The sequence below is a fragment of the Danio aesculapii genome, chromosome 16 (genome assembly GCF_903798145.1).
Source record: "Danio aesculapii chromosome 16, fDanAes4.1, whole genome shotgun sequence".
Classification (NCBI taxonomy): Eukaryota; Metazoa; Chordata; class Actinopteri; order Cypriniformes; family Danionidae; genus Danio; species Danio aesculapii.
Genome location: NC_079450.1, coordinates 51,765,294 through 51,781,924, shown reverse-complemented (window position 1 = coordinate 51,781,924; position 16,631 = coordinate 51,765,294). Strand labels below are relative to the sequence as shown.

Here is a 16,631-nt window from a genome sequence, read left to right as displayed (position 1 = left end):
CAAGATTAAACGGATTCAAGCAAAAAATGTATAAATCCTAAATCAAACACATTAAACTTGCATGCATAAATCAAGCAAAAATAGCACAAGACAAGCTTTATAAGCTCATTTTATACTGATCGTCAATCTTCAAATATCGGTCTGTTTACATCCCCTTTTATTTACTAGAACAGTCATTGCCTTCATCTGCTGATCTCACGAAAACAACAACAACAACAAAGCGAACACGGAGCATTCTGATTTCATGCACATCTGGATTCAAAATGTTGACTTGGATTTTCGGTTTATAGAAGTGAATATAACAGCATATAACAGCATTTTCTTGGGTCACGAACAAACAGCAGTGTTCCTCAACTGCTTGGGTTGTTCTGGTCTGCTGCGAATTGTTTAATTACAGACTTAGTCTTCATGGCTACCAAATAATAGCATGTGTGCGAGATGCATGGCCATATCAGAAAGCACTGGGACGCTCATCATGTCAGCGTCACTGCATTAGATTAGCAAATCGTGCGGTTTTCATTGTAAACATTGAAAAGAAAACAGACTTCTATCAAGTAATAACAACTGTGTTATGGTGATTATTTGGTGTGCGCAGACAAATCACAGAAATAGCAGTTAAAAATGCTGAAAAGTGAACTCAGAAGATATAAAAGATGCAATAAACGCAGTATTTGTGAGCAGAAACAAAAATCTTTAACTAAAATTTAACAAAAATAAATAAATTTAGCAAAAACCAAACTGTACAACATACATTTGATGGTAGTGTATGCTTAAAAGTGGATTTACAGGTTTGTTTAATAGCTTACACTTTACAATCCATCAATTAAAGCTAATTACTGCTGTCAGCTATACTCAATTCTGATTGGTCAGTGGTGACATATCGGCATACCATACCAACATGCGGAAACTGCAAAAAATAACTTGACCCTTAGTAAATACGTTCACATCCATATACTTACATTAGCATTTATATGTATCTGCTTGTTTTTGACGCCATCTAGTGAATGAATAATGCGCAGGTTAGTGTATACTCCATCTGTTCCCCCAGCTGGTCTCGATTCTGTCAGATTTGCGTTTAATTAATGATTTCATAAACTATTACAGATCATATTAATGTTTTGTGTCATATTTTTACACTTTGTTTCAAGTATCAGTGAAATAAGTGGGATAAAGTACATCCAGTCGGTTGTTTTCGCAGAATAAAGCCCTTTAGTCTTATACAGCGGTGCTTCATTTTGCGTTGGGTTGATAATAAACTTATTGTTTATTTTTTATAAACAACCTCCTGAATGTACTTTATCCAACTTATTATGTCGCTCTCTGAAAAACTTGTTTCTGATTGGTAAATCCTGACATTTTAGGCCATTTTGGAAACAAAAAATCTTTAGCTAAAATTTAACAAAAATAAATTTAACAAAAAACAAACTGTACAATAAACATTTGATGGTAGTGTATGATTAAATATGGATTTTCAAGTTTAGCTTACATTTTACAGCCCATCAATTAAAGCTAATTATTCCACTGCTGTCTGGTTTACTCGATTCTGATTGGTCAGTGGCGACATTCGTTATTTATCAGTTGTTATTTGGGAATAACATACCATAACATACCAAAACATACCAACATCCGGGAACTTTAAAAAAAAAAAAAAAAACTTGACCCGCACTGAATATGTTCACATCCATATACTTACATCAGCATTTATATGTATCTGCTTGATTTTGACTCGGTTTGGCACAATCTAGTGAATGAATAATGTATGTACTCCATCAACTTCCCTCAGCTGGTCTCATTTCTGTCAGCTTTGCGTTTAATTAATAATTTAATAAACTATTACAGCTCAAAACAATCCTTTGTGTCTAATTTTTAGATCTTGTGGCAAGATCTAAATAAGATACGTAATAAGCAGGAAAAAGTACATCCAGGCGGTGGATTTTACAGAAAAAAAGCCCTTCAGTCCTATACATCAGTGCTTTGTTTTGTGTTGGGTTACCAATAAACCTGACGGGCTTTATTCTGCTAAAAAAACAACATCCTGAATGTACTTTATCCTGCTTATTACATGGCTCTCAGGAATACATGATTCTGATTAGTCACTGATGACATTTCAAGTATTCCCAGATGACTATAGTAATAAATAATAACAAAGGCTCAGTGTACTATGAATCATCTTGACTGCTGGTGAATATACTCATATATTTACTATATGTTATATTTTTATCTATATTAAATTTATATATATATCTGTCACTGTGCTGTTCTTGACGGTTTGGCACCATATGAGTAAGTAGTAAGAAGTGTAGGCTGTGTGAATGTTTTGTGTTTAATTATTTAGTTTTGTGGTAAGTAGCCATCCAATAAGCAGGATAACGTAAAACTAGGATATTTTTGCCCAACAGAATAAAGTTCTTCAGCTTATAAACTCGCAATATGTACGATTTTTGTGTCAAAATATACAAAAGCCACTAGAACAGTGTTATATATTTTGCTGACTTATGCATTACATTATACCAAATGTTTGGAAAAGGGCTCAAATGCAGAGAAATGTGCAGATCTAACAAGTGAGACTGACCGTTTGCTGTGTGTTCATGCTAATGACATCAACACTCTTGATTTTGGGTTTGATTTTCTATCTAAAAAACAGTGTAACAGAAGTGAGGCTTTAATATGTTGTGTGTTTTATTAGACTGCACAGATCAGCATTATAACAGAAGCCTAAAACGTATTTAGTCTGATAAAACAGTGCTGCTGCTGCTTCATGTAAATATGAGCAGAAGAACAGGAAGCGGTGGGCTGTGGCATAATAGAAGCTCTGCTGCTTTCATGTCATGTAGGATACTTTACTCATCCATCAACAAGATTTCTACAGGAGTCCCATAGGATAAAGACTACAACTCCCATGATTCCACACACACATTGACAGTTATCAAAATACGCCTTTGTTTGTTGTTAATATGCGCCCTCTAGTGAATAATGTAATGAATGGAAGCTTATTGTGAAGTGTTGTTTAATAGTTTATTGACAGCTGTCATATGTGGGCACGGTGGCTCAGTGGTTAGCACCATCACCTCTTAGCAAGAAGGTCGCTGGTTCGAGTCTTAGCTGGGCTAGTTGGCGTTTCTGTGTGGAGTTTGCATGTTCTCCCAATGTTGGCGTGGGTTTTTGACCGGGTGCTCTGGTTTCCCCCACAGTCCAAAGACATGCGCTACAGGTGAATTGAATGAACTAAAATTGGCCATAGTGTATTTGTGCGTGTGTGTGTGTGTATGTGTGTGTGTGTGTGTGTGTGTGTGTGTGTGTGTGTGTGTGTGTGTGAGTGTGAGAGAGAGAGAATGTGAGTTTGCATGCGTTCCCCAGTATTGGGTTGCAGCTGGATAAAACATGCTGGAATAGTTGGCGGTTCATTCCGCTGTGGCAACCTCTGATAAATTAGAGACTAAGCTGAAGGAGAGTAAATGAATGACAGCTCTCATAATGACAATTATGACAGCACAATCAAGTGCAAAATGGAAACGTATTTCATGCTGACTGCATAAATAATTCTGATCAACCACATGTTTGTATAGGAACACAAACATGCTGGAAACTGAGGGATATAAGGTGGAAAAAGATGGAGAGAACATAAAAATATATATATATATAATTTCCAGGGTGAAACTCTAGCATGTGGTTTCCCGGCAGCCTGGTGAACAGCATGTGCAGCTTTACTGTAAACACACTATTGAGTTTCATGCGGGCCGTTTAACGTGCTTCATGTTTATTTGAAAAGCTGCTTTCCAACAAACAACCCATGAGAATCTGCGGCTCCTCCCTGATCGCACTGCCAAAACAATCATCTACACAGATTTGTAAAGACATGCTTATACTGACCTCTTCACCACTATTACCTTACACCGAAGAACACTGCCACAACACCATAATACACCACAACTTAAAGGTGCACCGTTTTTTAAGACGCAAAACAAATCTCGGATTTCAACCAGAACGAGTCTGTAAAGATTAAGCTCAAAATACCTCAAGGATCATTTATTATTCCACGCTGTAAATGTCCATTCCAGGTATTTCTACTCTAGCTGTGCAAAAAGAGCTTGTAAGGCTGCTTAATACTGCAATTTCTCTTCATATTATTGTTGTGTGTTATAAAAAAAAAGTACCATTTACTGCACTTACACACTATTTTATTCCCCTACAGGGTATAATGAATCTAAAGTCTTGCGCGTTCATAGAAATCATCTTAATTCAATGTTTATAAATGCGTTGTATAGTAAAAAGCAGAGAATTGTTAGGGGTGGGAGAGAAAAATAAATAAATCAATCCATCGCTAATTCCTGATTCTGAATCGATGCTCAAAACTTCAGAATGGATGCTTTATTTAAATTAGATTGTGATGGAGTGGGTGTGATCTATTTTTAGGTTGAGCATTGGTCATAGGTTGACTTCAACCTAAAAACTTCCTGCACAGCTTTTTTGAGTTGAGTCCATTTAAATCGAGTCAACTAGTGTATTTGGGTTAAAAGTTGAGTCGACTCGAAAAAAGCTGTGCGGCAGGTTAACTTACAACTTTATGTTGAGTCTACTTTTTATTTTATTCTTTTATAAACTTTCTTATAAACAACTCTGCTGCACAGCTTTTTTGAGCTGACTCAACTTAAATCAAGTCAACTACAGTACGATGGGTTGTTAATAAACTTGTCGGTTTTATTTTTATAAACAACCTCCTGAATGTACTTTATCCGACTTATTATGTCGCTCTCTGGAAAACTTAATTCTGATTGGTCATTTCTGACATTTTAGGCCTTTGTGAGCAGAAACAAAAATCTTTAGCTAAAATTTAACAAAAATAAATTTAACAAAAAAAACAAACTGTACAATAAACATTTGATGGTAGTGTATGACTAAATATGGATTTTCAAGTTTAGCTTACATTTTACAACCCATCAATTAAAGCTAATTATTCCACTGCTGTCTGGTTTACTCGATTCTGATTGGTCAGTGGCGACATTCGTTATTTATCAGTTGTTATTTGGGAATAACATACCATAACATACCAACATCCGGAAACTTTAAAAAAAAAAAAATAAATAAATAAATAAAAATAAAAACTTGACCCGCACTGAATATGTTCACATCCATATACTTACATCAGCATTTATATGTATCTGCTTGATTAGGACTCGGTTTGGCGCCATCTAGTGAATGAATAATGAATGTACTCCATCAACTTCCCTCAGCTGGTCTTGTTTCTGTCAGCTTTGCGTTTAATTAATAACTTAATAAACTATTACAGCTCAAAACAATCCTTTGTGTCTAATTTTTAGATCTTGTGGCAAGTAGTCACGTAATAAGCAGGAAAAAGTACATCCAGGCGGTGGATTTTCCAGAAAAAAAGCCCTTCAGTCCTATACATCAGTGCTTTGTTTTGTGTTGGGTTGCCAATCAACTTGACGGGCTTCATTCTGCTAAAAAAAACAACATCCTGAATTATCCTGCTTATTACATGGCTCTCTGGAATACATGACTCTGATTAGTCAATGATGACATGATAAAAGTTGAGTCAACTCAAAAAAAAGCTGTTTTTATTTATTTTTAAGTTTAACTTTTTATTAGATGTTTTACAGTGAATGAACAACTATGTTTATTAACTAATGTTAATAAATATATATAATGCAAAAGATTGTCAAATTTTTAACCCATGTACTGTGGTTGACTTGATTTGAGTTGAGTCAACTCAAAAAAGCTGTGCAGCAGAGTCGTATAATAATTAAATTAAGTTAAAATTTAATTAAAGTTCAGTCTGCTTTTTATACAGTGAGTGAACAGCTTTATTTTTGCTATTTTCATTTGACCAAATTTTTCATTATTTATTCATATATTGTTAACATTAGTTAGTGAAAGCTGTCCATTCACTGTGAAACAATATAATAAAAAGTTGACTCAACTTGAAATTGTAAGACGACTCTGCTGCACAGCTTTTTTGAGCCGAGTCAATTACAGGATTTGGGTTAAAAGCGGAGTTGAATCGACTCAAAAAAGCTGTGCTTCAAGTTACCTTACAACTTCAAGTTGAGTCAACTTTTCATTTTATTATTTTACAGTGAATGAACAACTTTGTTTCACTAACTAATGTTAACAATATATGAATAAATAATAAAAACTGTGGTCAAATTAAAAATGCAAAAATAAAGCTGTTCACTCACTGTATAAAAAGCAGACTGAACTTTAGTTAAAATGTTAATTTAATTATTAGACAACTCTGCTGCATAGCTTCTTTGAGTTGACTCAACTTAAATCAAGTCAACTACAGTACATGGGTTAAAAATCGAGTCAACTCAAAATCTGTGTTGTGTGCTTACACTTTAACGTTGAGTCAAGTTTTTATTTAATGTTTTTACAGTGAATGAACAACTTTGTTTAATTAACTAATGTTGAAATCAAACATGAATAAATAATGGGAAACAATTGTCAAATTAAAATAGCAAAAATAAAGTTGTTCACGTATTTGCACAGCCAAAGAAATTGGAGAAAAAAAAGGGTCGATCAAGAACGGTTTTGGAATCCTATCCGATTCAAATTCTGGGAGTCACGATTGGATGGTGACCTCCCTAAAGATTCACACTCCTAATACACCTTTCTGGGATAAACTCTCGCTAGATGAAGAATTGGTCAGACAGTACCTTGCAGACGGTCTCTTTGTCCCATGGCAGGATGGTCTGCAGGTCGATGAGCTCACAGGAGACGCCCAGCTTTTCCTGAGCCATGGCTGCAACCTCCCGCATCACATGAATCTGCAGCACCACAGCAAAGGTCAGTGACAGTTAAGGCCAAGGTGCCATTTACATGATTTTTCAGCCAAAATTGAGGAACTTTTTATATTTTTGGCAGTTCGTTCGCACACTACAATGGCGTAGAGCTGCACGATTCTGGCTGAAATGTGAATCACGATTTTTTTGCTTAAAATAAAGATCACGATCCTCTCACGATTTTATAGATGTAAAATAAAGGTTAATATGAGTAGGCTGTTATTATTGTTATTTCTCAAACATATGGTAAAACAACAATATTATTATATGTAGGTCTACTGTTGGTTAAAATGCTACATTTTGAATAGACTTCGAATGGTGGACTTGAACAGACTTTATGTCCTGGTCATTAATGCTCAAGTGACGACATGAGAATACAACTATTCATAATTCTGATGTTGAATTATGTTCGTGACATGAGCTTGCAATCTGTCATTGACAACATTATTAGTTCATTTTTTCACTGGTAAAATCAGACATTTGTCATTATCAGATTCCCTCTTGCATTATATAGGCTAGAGTAGTTAAACTGACACAGTTAAACATTTATTTTCATGCACAACTCTGTGTTCGCTATGAAAGAAAAACATGCTTGTCGCAATCATAACTTTAAAATGCGATATGATTATTGAAATGATGCGTGCTTTCGGTTTCATTTTCACTGCTAAGTGCTGTTCATATTTCCCGCGCAGCTCCCAAACGATCCCTCTGTGCCTCAAACTGAACGTACTTTACAACTTTATTACCTGTTATTCATACCTGTCAACATTGGGATGTGAAATTAAGGGATATGCCCACCGTAATAAGGGATTATGTCTGTACCTCTCTGTGGTAACAGCTCACCGTCAGCAGCTCATGTCAAGTGTGTTTTCGTCATTACGTCATTACATTAAAGGGCACCTATGGTAAAAAATCTACTTTTCAAGCTGTTTGGACAGACATATGTGCATGTATGGTGTATAGACTGTCATATTGGGGTGAATATAAGCACACCCAGTGCTTTTTTTTCAATTTAACAACATAAAAAACGGTGGACCAATTGGAGCTGTTTTCAGATCGACCGTAACTTTACGTAGGAGTGCGGTCCCCCCCGCCCACCAATATTGATTGACAGGCGCGTCATCATATCCTCAGTTTGTTGATTCACGTCCGCCATTTTCAGTGTGAGTCGAAGCAATATCACTAAAGGGGGACCCTAGCTCTATTTTTAGATGCAAGGCTCATTGGGCTCAACACAAGATCAATATTCTCCACATTATCGCTCTAATCGGAATTATTGGTTGTATCTTTAGGTAGGTTTGCAAACATGTGTACATCTCATTGAGTCTACCTTATACTTCAGCCGTTTGCATTTCTCGCGATCCCAGAAGCTCCCTGTGATCTTAACTAGCATGCGTTTTAGAATTCTAAACATCGGTTTCTATCAGGGTACACTCAAGTCGACGGCTGGGTGCCGCGGACCGCTGCAGAAACCTATGTTTAGAATTCAAAAATGCGTGGCGCGATGATTCGGGACACTTTATGTTTCTGGTGCGCCACAGAGAGTGTCTGGTGTGCCGTGTCGCGGCTTCGAGCAGCCAGGAAGCCGAAACGAATTTACATGTAAAGCAACACACCCCTAAATCTGCGAACTGTGGACACGCCCCCAACACTTTTTAACACATTATAATAAAAAAATCTGAATTGTGTTTTGAACTGAACCTAAACTGGCACACTCAGAAGAACCATAATATTAATATTAAATTATAAAAAAGAGGTAAACTATGTGCCCTTTAAGACAGAGATGACATTTTTGGGTGAAATCTACATTATAAATCCAGCATGTGACTCTTTCAACACCATTTGGAGATGTGCATAATCGCTGAGCAACGTTTATAAAACAATGCGAGGACTTGTGCATCCACCTTTATGCTTCTCTTCTGAACTTGAAAATATGATTGGCAGAATCGTAGAAATGCTGGATTAAGATCGTCTAGGGGGTCGAATCGAGTTCGCGATCTTTTTTCGATGAATCGTGCAGCTCTACAATGGCGATTTTATGACTGAAAACAGATTCAAGTTTTTGAAAATGCTGCAGTTGTCATGTCCATGTAAACACCTGAAATATACGACTTCATGTGTGAGCATAGTATGTGAGCATAGCTTATTAAAGCATTAAAATCTGTGTGAAATCAATGCACATTTATAAATTAGGCGAAGAATTAATCCACAGGGGGAAAAAATCCCCCTGCCCTGGTGTGATTAACGAAAAGAAAATGTGGTTTCTATCCATCAGAGACAATTCCTCTTTTTGTCCTTGACCTTTCAGTCATCTATGTACTCTGCCATACAGTGCATCAGTCCTTTGTGAGGATCTCTCTATTCAGTTTGTGAGCTGATCTCCAGGACACCCGGAGAGCTTTTGAAAGTGTAATCTGCAGGTGAATGTGTTTCTGCAGGCGTACCTGAGTCCCCCAGGCCACCAGCGTCAAATCACTGCCCTCCTGCAGCACCTCGGCCTGAGATAGAGGGATGTAATAGGCTTCTGTCGGCACCTGCTCCACTGAATACCAAAAAAAAAAACATGTTACACACCAGCAAACAAGCATAGACCAGGGGTATTCAACTAAAATATGAAGTGCTTCAGTTAAGAAAAGTTTTAAAGGGCAAAGGTCCAGATATACAGCTGAATTATTCACCCTCCTGTAAAAGATTTTATTAAATATTTCCCAAATGATGTTAAACAGAGCAAATAATTTTTCACAGTATTTCCTATAATATTTTTTCTTCTGGAGAAAGTCTTATTTTATTTCGGCTAGAATAAAAGCATTTTTAAATTTTAATTTTAAGCAATTTTAAGGTAAATATTAGCAATATTTGTTATCAATTGTCTACAGAACAAACCATCATTATACAATTACATGCCTAATTACGCTAACTTGCCTAATTAACCTAGTTGAGTCTTTAAATGCTGAATACTAGTATCTTGAAAAATATCCAGTCAAATATTATTTACTGTCATCATGGAAATGTTAAAATAAATCAGTTATTAGAAATGAGTTATTAGAACTATTATGCTCAGAATTGTGTTGAAAAATATCTTCTTTCCATTAAAAAGAGAGTGGGAAAAAACACTACGATATCATATTTTAAACTTTAGTTGATGTGTAATGTAGCTGTGTGAACATCTAACATCAAACAACATCTCTGAATATAATATGCTCAAAGTTCAATGCAAAGGGTGACATTAGCTTTTAAAGAGTTAGCTTAGTGAATTTTTTTAGAACCCATCCATTTCATTTATATTAAGTTATATTAAGTCTGCATAATTAAGGTAGTGGCCACTTGAGTGAGAGCTAAGCCGCTGCTCGCCACCTCAGCTGATTCCGGCTGATTAGCTGCTGAACTCGGCATTTACATCGTATTTTTGTGCTGTTTTATGTGGCTTTACACAGTCAGCTGCCTTTTGGAATTATTTCCTACATTTATCAGATGATATGGCATGCTGTGTGCACTTAATTGTGCTCACAAACCATTCACGTTGCCTCCATTTCCCAGGTGAGTGAAATTATATACTTATATACCATCTCTATAAATGTGTTCATTTTATTTAAGATCATTTATCATTTATATTTTTCTTTAGCGCTGTATTGTGCTCCAGAATCTGACAGATTGATTAGCTGTAGGCTCTAGAACGGTCATCTGAAGCGTTATCATACAATGTTATGCCTGGATTTCATAATAGCCTTGCATTAACTAACACAGACCATATTTGAAGTATTTGGATGTAATTTGTGTTTTCCTCCAGTAGAAAAACATCATTAGTACAATGCTTAGTGGCTGAATGTATTACAACAATGTTTTAAAAAGGCTAAATACTTTATTGATATAGTGTACAGCCAAGCACATGTGGTCAGAACACAAACGAATTGCAGGTAATGAAGTATTAAGCGTTCATTAAGCCGCAGCATCAGCTCAGGATATGACCTGGACCAGCTCAGGATATGGCCTGGTCCAATTTAGCAACAAATTTATATTTATCCATCAAATCGCTGTAAACACCCACGATCTCCACCAGCGTTGCAGTGTCTCTCTACATCTCAAATAAAAAACTCGCAAAAGATATGTGAACGTTTTATTTTAATTACACAAGCTTATAACCTGAATATATGTGAAAGACACTTGTCAGATTTTATTTTAGAGAGCAGGCGTGAGGTTCAGCTGTGTCCTTTTCATTTTATGTCTAATTCAGGCTCACACTGACTGACAGTATTCACACAGCAAAGGCACAGCGTGTGCTCATGATTGGACGTGACATGGAGCCAATTCACAAATCACAGCACATTATGTTAGCTGACCAATCAGAGCCTCTTGAGGGCGGGCTTTTGGAGGAACTAAAATATATGACAGTGGTTTTCATGTTAGCGGAGTAGCTGTATCAAAGTAAGACATATAAAAAAAATTAAGCATGAGCACACATTGCTTTGAATCTTATAAACACAACCAAGCCTTAAAAATACACTCTGGACCAACCCTTTAACATTAACCAAAATCAAAATACCAGTACATTAATAAAAATAAAAAATAAAAAAAAGTGGTGAACAGCAAGCATGTGAAGTGGTTTAACCAGTGGAAATAATAGAGAAAATTATGCGCCAATCTTTATTTTAGGATTTAACTATTCCTTTTAACTCTTATTACTATTATTATAACTTATATTACCATTTTCTAAACTAAAGCAAATACACTCTGATTTGGTGAAAAATGATGAAGGTGTCAGAAACCCGAGAGACTCATTACAGTATTTGTTCATATTTGCAGTGTGTGAACATAAACATTAGACTTGCCTATTAACTGGAGTTGTATAAATGTATAAGTTTGGAACTGCTTGAAAAGAGACTCTAGATAATGATCATATTGAACATATTTCTCCCCACAGCTGTCAAATCTCACGAGGTTTTTGTCTTTTTACAGTAAATGCTGAATTATCTGTATGGTTCAATTATGTTTAATTAAAGTCAGTTTCCTCATCCTGGTTTACATGCTCATTGAAGTCACATCGTGTCTGTCGTCTTCTGGGAAATCGTTCTGCTTCAACAATGAGGTTTAAAGTCATTTTGTTGAAAATTATTGAAGTTGATTTTGGTTGGTTTGGAACATTCTTGTGCTCAGAATGAAAAACAGAGGCTTGTGGGGGGAAAATCTGTATGATCTTTTCTTTGCTTGTATTCTGAGACGGAAACCAAACATTTTACTATCTTACATCCCTACTGAAAAAACTGGCTGGTTTTAGCTGGTTGACCAGCCTGGTTTTAGAGGGGTTTTGGCCATTTTCAGGCTGGTTTCCATCCATTTCCAGGCTGGTCTTAGCTGTTCAGGCTGGAAAATGACCAGCTAAAACCAGCTTGACCAGCCCAGCCAAAACCAGCTGTCCAGCTTAAACCAGGCTGGTCAAGTGGGTTTTAGCTGGATTTAGCTGGTCATTTTCCAGCCGTACCAGCTAAGACCAGGCTGGAAACGGCCAAAACCCCTCTAAAACCAGGCTGGTCAACCAGCCTAGGCTGGTGTAAGATGGATTTTTTGGCAGGGATATAGATTATGTAAATAAAAGTGACTTTATGTTCACATTATTAGCCTTAAGACTCATCCAGCTCTGATAAAATGCTCATAACCTCACTGTTAAGTCATAACTACTTTTTTTCTTCGATATTTTAATGACTTTTTCCAGTTTTCCAGTTCTTTGAAAACAATTATCAGCATTGTTCACTGTTACGCTAAGAGAGCTGTATTTAATCTCATAGGTCTTTGGCCCAAAGGTCACTAAAAACCACTGTGTTCTTGAAGCCTGAATTAATGCAGCTACAGTGCACGTACAGTAAACGGCTCCAACATTTCTGCTATTGTAGCTTCCCTGCAGCACATCTGATCGTGGTGACCTCCAAATAACAGACAGCGGTACAGCAATAAATCATTTTTACAAAGCGGTCAAAGGCAAGAAATGAAACCATCGTTAAATGCGTTCAGCATGTGACGGAAATGTTTTCTTAAACATCACTACAGCCGAAAAAGAGCTGATTATAAAGCTGAGAACTTTTAACATTACAACACTGTCACTGACAACAAGAGACGCTTATAAACAATAAACAATTTAATAATAATAATAACTAGATATTAAAGTTTGAAGGCAGCCGTTAGGTTGGTTTGAGAAAGCGATGTTATTAGCATGCTTCAAACATTACTTAGCATGTTTTTAACATGAAATAGCATCGTTTAACAAATTAACATGTTGCTAGAATCATTTTAACATTAATTAGCATGTTGTTAGCATGATTCTAGTATGAATTAGCATGTTTTTAGCATGAATCTAACATGAATTAACATTTGTTGTTAACATGATTCTAGTACGAATTAGCATGTTGTTGAATTGTTTGTAGTATGAATTAGCATATTGTTAGCATAGTTCTAGTATGAACTAGCATGGTGTTAGCATGCATCTAGCAAGAATTAAGATGTAAGAATTAACATGTCTCTACCACAAATTAGCAAGTTGGTTGCATGTTTCCAACATGAATTAGCATGTTGTTAGCATGATTCTAGCATAAATTAAAATGTATCTACCATTAATTAACATGTTGTTAGCTCAAATCTAGTATGAATAAATATGCTGCTACCATTATTCTAGTTTAATCATGTTGCTAGCTGGTTCTAGTATGAAATATCATGTTGTTAGCATGTATCTAGCATGAATTAAGTTGTTAACATGTTTCTGCCACAAATTAACAAGTTGCTTGCATGTTTCTAACATGAATTAGCGTGTTGTTAGCAGGATTCTAGAATGAATAAACATTTTGCCAGCCTTATTCTAGTATAAGCATGTTGTTAACATGTTTCTAGTATATTTTTGTGTGATTCTAGTGTGAATTAACATGTCAACATTAATGTAACATGAATTAATATGTTATTAACATAAATCTAGTATTAATTAGCATGTTGCTAGCATGGTTATAGTATGAATTAGCATGTTGTTAAAACGTTTTTAGTATGTTCTTAGAATGATTCTAGCTTGATTATCAAGATCAGGACTTTTCATCTTCCAACACTGTCACTGACAACATAAGATGATTATAAACATTAAATATTTTTAATTAATAATAAACTAGATATTAAAGTTTGAAGGCAAACTTTATGGTGGTTTGAGAAAGCCATGTTACTAGCATGTTCCGAGCATTACTTTGAACATGAAATAGCAGGTCACGTCGGCGCCAGTGGTGTATTAGTTAGTGCGACCCGAGCTCACAGCGACTCGAGTTCGATTCCCGCCTTGCGGTCCTACGCCGATCCTTCCCCTTTCTCTGCTCCCCATGCTTTCCTGTCAATACTCTATACTGTCCTATACAATTAAGGTGAAAAACCCCTTTAAAAAAAAAAAAAGAAATAGCATGTCGCTAGCATTGTTTTAAACAAATTATCATGTTGCTAGAATCCTTTTAGCATGTTTCAAGTATGAATTAGAATGTTGTTAACATGATTCTTGAATAAATTAGCAAGTTGCTAGCATCAATTAGCATGTTGTTAACATGAATTAGAATGTTGCTAACAAAAGAAATCAGCACATTATAATGGTTTATGAAGGATCATGTAACTGGATTGATTATGTTAAAAATTCCACTTTAAAATGATATTTTAAAACAGAATAGTAATTTATAATAGTAAAAATATGTCAACATTTGTACAGTTTTTGCTGTACTTTGGGTCAAATAAATGCAGGTGTGGAGAGCAGAAGAGACTTTTTTTTTTAAAGTTTATTAAACTTACAGTTCTAAACCTTTTAACCAGTGCTGTAAATCCTGTGAGTCCCTTTAATGAACTTGTCTTCTAAATACATTAATCCAGTGGTTCTCCAACTTTTTTCATCAAGCACCATCTTAAAAAAATTCTCTCTCCCAGTACCACTATGACGAGTACAGACGAGGCAGATTAATTCCTATTATTAAGAATATTTATTATTGTGAGCCACTTTAAACATTATAAATAGTTTGAACATTAACACTGCTTGTTTGTTTTTTCCTACAAGCACAGAACAAAATAAAAAGTTAACATTTAAAATGTGCTTTTAAACGTTAATTAAAAATAGCAGGCTACTGTTCTTAAAAGTAACAAGAAAACTGCTGTACTCAAATGTAAATTAACAAATAGTAAGCTATTCATCAAAACCTGGAAATGTTGCTTGGACCTCATAATTATATCATCATATTCATATATACACCATTTTTGATACATTTTGAAATATGTTGCATGTTCACATGGCCTATTTGTAAATCTTTAAAATCTAAACGTTAACTTGTATTTTAAAATAAATTATTTAGAATTGCATATTTAAATTAGAAATTAGATCTGCTTACTGCTCGTACGTGTGAGAAAATTGAGGGATTATATGCAGAAGTGCACTGCTTGACCAATTCATACATGATTTATCCATTCATTGGTGCCGAATTTCCGTGATTGGAGATCTCATCTTAAGTGGACCGTGGAGTTTGTGTTAACCGCACACAGAGACTTTAATTAGACTATATTCTAGCTCCAAGCTTATGTTCTGTGTCCCGCGACATTTGAATCACATCCAGTAAAATAGCCTAAATCTGAGGTGACAAATTAATCGAAAGTCACGCAGCTTTACGAAACAAATAACTTTATATAAAGAAAAACACGCATTATTTTACACAACTAACACACATTTAACACGGTTGTGATAGCTATTTTACTAATGATGCAGCATGGGGAGATTCCAGAGTTTGCAGTAACTGAAATGCCAACACAACAGCACTGGTCAGCAAAAGCACTTCTCTAGCGTGTATCTGCTCCGCAAGTGTGCGCCTCTTTTTCTGACTCTGTGCCAAAGCAGGTTGATTTTTAGCATCTGATGATGCGATGAACTATACACTGAAAAACATCATTCAAAAAGACGATTGCTTTGGATTTACTACATTTTTTTACGTTACGTGGCTGTAAACAATTAACTTGGGTTGAATTTAAACGAACAAATCAAGCTCCATATTGTTAAATTTAATTTGTTTCTTTAAATTCAACACAAATAAATAGTTTGCAACAGTTTTGCAGACATCATTGTTTTCAGTGTAGTAATCATTCTAAGCCCACCGATGTGATCGTATGCTTCAGGGAACAGCCGGTGCTGATCACATCTGTGTAATCGTTCACGTCAAAGGGTTAAAAGTGTGTTGTTATTTTTTTTTCTTTCATTATTTCTCTGCGTACTACTAGAAGGAAGCCCACGTACCACAGTCTGAGAGCCACTGCTATAATCTAAATCTATTTTTCCCACACAATGGTGTAGTTACAGCATCTACAGTACCATCTGACGCTAAATCAACCACTACCAAAACTAACAAGTCAGGCCATGTGTTAAGAGAGTAAATATATCGGTGGAGTCATTTAAAGCACAAGCACTGTACTGTATGAACGTCTCTAAACAAAACAATCCTCATATCCAGATAAACGGTTCAGTAATGAGATTGGATGAAGTGTGGAAAGGGAAATGAATGGCATTTTAAGGAAGCCAATGCAAGTGTGGTTTGCCATGAGGATTAGTGTGCATGCATCTGCTCTCTTCAGATCTGTCTGCATGTTCTCTCTCTGACTTGTGCGTTCCTCAAGAATCTTGCTGAGCGACTTTAATTTCCTGAGTGAACACTGGAGCTTGTTTTAGGATCTTTGGCTCTTCCTCGTTATTTGGTTTTAATTTTAGAGCGGTTCTCCTCTATTTTATTTCTTTTCAAATGCAGTTACTCTTACATGGCTGAAAGAAATCATTTTGCCAGGAGTATAAATCTTGAC

The 16,631-nt window shown here is 35.7% G+C and overlaps 1 protein-coding gene across 1 annotated transcript in view; it reads right to left on the bottom strand.

Moving 5' to 3' along the window:
* The window catches only part of bckdhb (branched chain keto acid dehydrogenase E1 subunit beta), a 106,290-nt gene that overhangs the window by 68,143 nt on the left and 21,516 nt on the right, over window positions 1-16,631 (bottom strand). The window contains exons 7-8 of the mRNA XM_056476038.1: window positions 9,245-9,342; window positions 6,675-6,785 (exon numbers count right to left, since the gene is read on the bottom strand). Of these exons, the coding sequence (XP_056332013.1) occupies window positions 6,675-6,785; window positions 9,245-9,342 (209 nt within the window). The remainder of the gene's footprint in view (window positions 1-6,674; window positions 6,786-9,244; window positions 9,343-16,631) is intronic.